The sequence below is a fragment of the Octopus sinensis genome, linkage group LG23, assembly GCF_006345805.1.
Source record: "Octopus sinensis linkage group LG23, ASM634580v1, whole genome shotgun sequence".
Taxonomy (NCBI): domain Eukaryota; kingdom Metazoa; phylum Mollusca; class Cephalopoda; order Octopoda; family Octopodidae; genus Octopus; species Octopus sinensis.
The window spans coordinates 9730604-9738103 of NC_043019.1; the positions used below are offsets into that span (position 1 = coordinate 9730604).

At 35.6% G+C, this 7500-nt stretch overlaps 1 protein-coding gene across 23 annotated transcripts in view; it reads left to right on the top strand.

Moving 5' to 3' along the window:
• The window catches only part of LOC115223449 (protein couch potato), a 364376-nt gene that overhangs the window by 285524 nt on the left and 71352 nt on the right, over positions 1-7500 (top strand). For 16 of the 23 annotated variants that reach the window (XM_036512443.1, XM_036512446.1, XM_036512445.1 and 13 more), the window contains one exon: positions 5681-5731. The exons of the other annotated variants lie outside the window; for them this stretch is intronic. In XM_036512443.1, coding sequence (XP_036368336.1) covers positions 5681-5731 — 51 coding nt within the window. The remainder of the gene's footprint in view (positions 1-5680; positions 5732-7500) is intronic. 23 annotated transcript variants of the gene reach the window in all.

Consider the following 7500-nt stretch of genomic DNA (forward strand, 5'->3'; position numbering starts at 1 on the left):
AGTTTTTTTCTTGTCTTCACGATGTATTTACACAAAAGCAGGGGAGAAACAAGTACGTCATTTTTCTATATAGTCTCCTTCCTTTTTGATGCACTTGGTCCAACGGTCCACAAGTTTGTGTATTTCCTCCAAGAAGAAGGTTTTCAGTTGGTCATGCAACTATTTAGGCACCTCTTCATTCACATCTTCATCCATAGGAAATGAACAACCTCGTAAACCATCTTTGAGCAGTCCAAAGTTATAATAGTCAGAAAGGGTGAGATGTAGGCTGTAGGCAGGTGATACAGCACCTCAAAACCCAATTGGTTAATGGTTTCAACAGTCTGGGTGTCCATGTGTGGGCATACATTGTCATGCAACAACAAAACTTTCTTCGACAATAGGCTTCAGCATTTGGTACGAATTGCTGGCTTCAGTTTGTTGGCCAGCAAAGCACTGTTGATTGTACACCCCTTTTCTTGGTAGTATAGGCCCTTTTGAGTCCCCCAAAAAAGGTTAGCATCACTTTTCCCACAGAAGACTGAGTCTTGAATTTCTTTGTTGCTCGTGAGCCAGGATGTTTCCATTACATACTCTCTCTCCTGGATTCTGCCTCATAATGATGGGCACACGTTTCATTTCCTGTGACTAAGTTCCTTGCTCTTATTGTTGTAGTGATTGAGTAAATGTTGGCAGACCTCAAGATGTTTGCACTTGTGCTCTGCAGTGAGCTCTCTTGGTATTCATCTTGCACAGACTTTATTGAAGCCAAGCTCATCATGGATGATTTGATAGGCAGAATCATGACTAATCTGCAGAGAACGAGCTACCTCATCGATGATAACTCACTGGTTCACCATTACCATCAATCAAGCTTGCTGAATCTTCTCATCAGTGGTGGAGGTTGCCGGGCATCCTGCTCCATTCTTCGTGTGTTACGTTTGTCCAGCCACTTTGAAGCTTTGTGATCCATTCACACACAATTCTACATAGTACTGCACTGTCCTCTGAATAGTACTAAAAGCCTCTGATGAATTTCAGCACCTGACATACCTTTCAACCAGAGAAATCGGATCACTGTGCTTTGTTCCTCTTTGGTGCACATTGCTAGAGAAGTGGCCATGATTACACTGTAAAGCCAGAAAGAAAAATGGCATGATCAGGCTCGAACTTCGATCACATGACCACAATAGTACCAACTATAATCATGCATGCGCAGAAAGCAGTGTGGCAATAACAAAGATATGTTATGGTGCAGATAATTTTTGACTTCCCTTTGTGTGTGAGTGTGTATGAATATATATATATAATATATATGTGTATATATGCAATATACGTATATTATGTATATATAATATGTGTATGTATATATATATATGTGTGTGTGTGTGTGTGTGTGTATGTATATATATATATATATATATCAGCCCCGCCTGGCACCTGTGCAGGTGGCACGTAAAAAGCACCCACTACACTCACGGAGTGGTTGGCGTTAGGAAGGGCATCCAGCTGTAGAAACATTGCCAGATTAGACTGGAGCCTGGTGCAGCCTTCTGGCTTCCCAGAACCCCGGTCGAACCGTCCAACCCATGCTAGCATGGAGAACGGACGTTAAACGACGATGATATATATATATATATATATATATATATATATATATATATATATATGCGTATATATGCAATATATGTATATTATGTATACATAATATGTGTATGTATATATGTGTGTGTGTGTGTGTGTGTGTATGTATATATATATATATATATATCAGCCCCGCCTGGCACCTGTGCAGGTGGCACGTAAAAAGCACCCACTACACTCACGGAGTGGTTGGCGTTAGGAAGGGCATCCAGCTGTAGAAACATTGCCAGATTAGACTGGAGCCTGGTGCAGCCTTCTGGCTTCCCAGAACCCCGGTCGAACCGTCCAACCCATGCTAGCATGGAGAACGGACGTTAAACGACGATGATATATATATATATATATATATATATATATATATATAATATATATGCGTATATATGCAATATATGTATATTATGTATACATAATATGTGTATGTATATATGTGTGTGTGTGTGTGTGGTGTGTGTATACTTATATATATGCAGTATATGTATGCAAAAGCTAGATTTTGTTGCCAGTTCTCTTCTTTCATTGCATAAACGATCTACTTGCTGATACATTCAACTATGCCAAGTTTTATATTAATAGTATGACTCAACTTTCTTGGACTGTGTATCATTCGTATGCAATCTGCACACCACACATTAAATTTGCATTGACTTACATAAAGAAAGAACTTAAGAGTATCTTCCTGTGTTACTCTATCAATCATCTCTCTTTTAACGGCAATAAATCTCAAGCACTACTTGAAAACATGGATGGACTGATACTGTACCTTCTACAACAATGACTATTCACTCATTTTTTGATAATGACATTTTTCTCAAATTCATAAACCAATACACACACACACACCACACACACACACACGTATATATATATGTATAACATCATCATCATCATTATCCTCATCCTATAACGTCCATTTCCCATGCTGGCACAAGTTGGACAGTTCATCTAGAGCTGGTAAGCCCAAGAGATGTACTAGGTTCCAGTCTGATTTGGCTTGGTTTCTATGGATGATGCCCTTCCTAATGTCAACCACTTTACACTGTACACTTGCTGTTTTTAATGTGGCACCAGTACAAGTGCTCTTACATGGCACTGATATGAGTGCTTTTTACATAAAACTGACACAGAGCTCTTGTAGGCCAGTCCTCTTTATCAGAGGCAGTGACCTTAATGCTTCTGCTGTGGACAACAAGTTTTCTTGAGTACAGCTAGGTGCCAGATAGCACAGTTGTTTGTCATCTCCCCCAAAAGGTCCAGTATCCAGTACTTCAGTACTTCATCCCATATCTTCCTGGGTCTCCCTCTATGAGTTCCATCCACATTCAGTAATCAGCACTTCCTTATGGAGCTGTCAACATCCTATACTAGTTTGCTTATATGACACACACACACACACACACACACATATATTTACTACAAAATAGGAAAAATGTATACAATAAAATTTGTGTGTGTGTGTGTGTGTGAAAGATACTATAATGGCCTCTGCTCCTTGAAGTTGACTTATCTCATACCTCCACTCGGGCACTGCCAACCTACTTGACTCTTCCCCTTTCATCCTCTTGGTGCATCCAGCTCCTTTCTCTTTACTTTGTCTTTGCTGTGGATGTTGACCAGCAGCAATTTAATGAGAGCATTAATTGTCTCAGCCGCGCAAGTCTCGGGGCCAAAAAGCCTGATAGACTCTACACTTTCATCCAGACTCAGCAAGTAAAACAAGAAAATATAAATGGGTTTTTTTTCTTTCTTGTTTTCTTTCTTTCATTTCTCAATATTATACTAAAATATGAATTCCTGCCTATTCCCTAGAATGCAATAAGATGTGACAGAAGTAGGGAAGGGAATTGCAGAAACTTGAAGCACGGAACAAATACAAGAGAGAGAAAATATGAATTGGTCAATGAACTTATTGTGACATCCATATGATTAGACAGACCTCAAATAACAGTTTCAGTAACTGATCTTTTGTGATGGGAATCTTTTTTCTAATAGGAATTATTATTTATAGTTAGAGTGTAAAATTTGAAAAATCACTACTGTTGGACTATTTCTTACATAACTATAAAATAATTTTGGAATTATAGTCCCTGCAGAGAATATATTGTAATAAGCAAAGGACAATTATTTCAACATAGTTTGGTCTCTTCCAGCATCAGTACAATCAGATTCAAACTTGTTCTCTCAGACTGAATTTTTCTGAGTCATTACATGTAATAAATCACCTGATGGTGTAGATTTGGTATTAAATCACCTGATGGTGTCAATTTGGTAATTGGTATTTGTAAAACCATTTTTAATACCTCATTCATGTAAATTCTTAATACCTTGTTTTAGTCTTATTTTTTTACATTTGAAACCCAAATCCTTTTTAAGTCAGTAAACTAAAATAGATGCCATCAGTATACTGCTATCCGTTATACAACATCATATCTGGCTAAGACCATGAAGAAATTATTTTAAAAAGTGAGTGGGACAATCCTATTGTAACCATTTTGTCCTGTTATCTAATTTTCAATTTATCAATTACACTTAAATCAAACAGTAATTTATCAATAACTGTAAGTTTAGAGATATTTTGCTACTATTTTAAGGTAAGCCAGTGACCATGAAGAGGCCTCCTCAGTGGCATTTGAGAATTGATTGCTTTTTGACAGATATATAATTGCTGGTGACAGGATATGAACAACTGCTCATTTAGTTATTTCTCCTGAAACTTAACATAGCACCCTGTCTCCTCAGACTATTCCTGAAATCTGACTTAACATAATTGCCCAGACCTCTATGCTGAGGTGAGGAGGATGATATATTTTGACATTCATCACAATAGACAAAGATGTAGTTCGCTGGTGAGCTGAACCCAAAACGTTTTCTTTTGTTTCCAACTTGAACTATTTTAATTCATCTAGGTCACTTAGTGACTTTGGGAGTTGTGACTAGAAAATTTGCAGTCAAATGCTGGAGTCAGTCTCATTGACCATATACTCCCCACATATTTTGGTCCTGTTAGAAACTATTGTTAATTTGTGGGACAAGATAGAATTGGTAGCACCCCTGATGAAGTGATTTGTAGGCTTTTTTTAGTACTTTCTGAGTTCAAATCACACTATAGTCAATTTTGTTTTTTATTCTTCAGAGATCAATTACAGGAATCAGTTTAACTGATGTTAGAAATTAATTCTTGTTAGAAATTATTCTCAACAACTCATTTTTTTTTGTTCCTATAATTTGTTGTCAAATCATTTTCCAAGGACAGAACAAGTCAAGTTACAAACAGAATGCTTTACCAGAATAAATATCAGTGATAAAGTTGTTCCACTTCAGTCAACTGTATTCCCTGCCAAGTTGGCTTTGAGCTTAATTATAAGAAAATCATAATTCTACTCATCACTTCAATTAACATCATCACCATCATTAATAATTTATTTCAGTCAACAGGGAATTGAGAGAAACTGTAAAGAAAACTAAAGTGTTGTAATATTTGCATTGTTTAAGGTGGTGAGCTGGCAGAATCATTCATTGAAATTTCTGGCCTTGTGCAAAAATAAGAAAAGAATATTTGCACTGATAGTTCCACTCTTCTTATCATCATCATCATCATCATCATCATCATCATTGAAGGAAAAGCAACAACAAGATAAATAAATACAATATTCTCAAAAATATGTTCAGCAAGGTTCTTAGCACTAAAACAGCACAACATCCAAGATACACATACACACACGCGCGTGTGTGTGTGTGCATAGATATAAACAACTGTATTTTGAAATATTCAAATTTATTACCATTATTATTATTATTATTATTATTATTATTATTACCTTATTGTGGTGGTGGTGGTGGAGGTGGTGGAGGTGGAGCTAGAAACAGTTATTATCATTATTATTATTATTAAAATCCTACTGAACTCAAATGTTACTTTCATTCAATCATAGTGAGGACCAGCATCAGTGAAATTTATTATCCACTCCCATAAAATTTGCAGCCATGTACTTTTGTTATTTTTACTATGAAGTTATTAAAACAGGGGGCATTTTGATTTTTCTCCGGCATGTTTTTACAGGGATATCAAAATGCTTTGTTAAAAGTGATGGGAAAACCAGGCAAAAATTGTGTAAGTAGCCCTCCTAGCAACAATGAAAAGTATGAACACCTAGCTTCATTGCCTGAGGGACAGTGTTTCACCTTATCAATAGATATATATACACATAAGTATACGTATATATTGATAAAAATCAAAAGAATATAATTTAAAAAAATCAATCAAATCTGCACTTGAACTGTATGCATTTACCATATATATATATATATATATTATATATATATATATATATATATGCGCTGTGATTTGTTATATATAGCCATATATACACACACATATACATATGTGCATGATTGTATGTATGTATTAGGATATTGTATAAATTTATACATACAATGTGTTTGTATATATATATGGATGTGTGTGTATGTGTGTGTGTGTATATATATATATCAATCAAAGTATGTGTGTCTGAATATATGCATAAATGTGTGTGTGTTAAAATCTTACATAATGCAATTACTAATTGATGCATAGCAAATTAAATTCTGTTTTCACTAACTTCTGCATGAATTGATTCAAATAATGCTGTAAAACATTGGTTAACATCCTCTTAGATGTAAGATACATATAAAACATAGAATCCAAAAAATCAAAAGGAGCAACTCAAATAAACCTTGTCACTTAACTGAACATTCAGAATTAGGACTACAACTGACAACAGCATTGGTGAGATGCTCAAGAAGATATATATATATATATATATATATATATATATATATATGCACATATTAGAGGTGACTCCAGGTCATCAGTATCACTCAGGCTTATCACAGATTTAGTCACTAGGGTTGATCACAGATTTCACATAAGACACATGCCTGTTCGAAGAATTTCACGCTTTCCCGCAATATTTCTAGCCCCAAATGGCTTATTTTTTATATCTAGCACTATGTCTTTCTCCATTTCAAAGTTAAGGGTAAAACTTAGGCAACCCTGCAAAACACAACTGATTTTTACACACAGACGATCAGCAATGAAATAACGACAGCTGAGTGCACAACAAACATCAGTGATCTGACTCTCGCCTGTACTCTTGACAAGAGATGCCAGTTAGTCTTTTTCATCTACCATACTCGTTCTAATTAGTCCAAGCTGCTAGATAATTTTTGATCCTGTGATATTATAGAACAGAAAATTTATATAGATTGGAATTTAAATCCTATAAAAATTTGTTGTTTCCAGAAAACATTGAATTTGAATAATATTTTAATTTTTATGATTATAGATAACAACTACGGCAATAACTTCTGAGCCCAAGTCAGGCTTGTGTGAATGATGTCAAGAGAACATCTGCTACAAATATTTTTTTTGAGACAGGGCACTGCTAAGACATTCACCAGACACTGAACCAAAATATATGAACTGCAACCAGACTCAATAGAAGGAGCCAGATTTATTGGCTGAAATAACATATTTGAAGTCAGTGTTGGCAGAAATTAAATCAGCTAGCAAATATATGTTCACTTCATTAAATTTATACTTGGGCTACGCCTAAACAGCCCACCTGCTGGAGTTGCTACTGATATATATATATATTCAATAATATAAGGAATGGCCCTGATAGGACATTCGACTCACTAGGAAGAGCAGCCAAACTCAAACCGCTAAACTATTTAGCGGTTTGAGTTTGGCTGCTCTTTCTAGTGAGTCGAATGGCCTATCAGGGCCATTCCTTATATTGTTGAATGTATATTATATAGTCTTTGACTATCTTTTCTTTCTCACTAGACCACTGGTAGCGGAGAATTTTTTCTAGAATTTTCTAGAATTTTGCTACC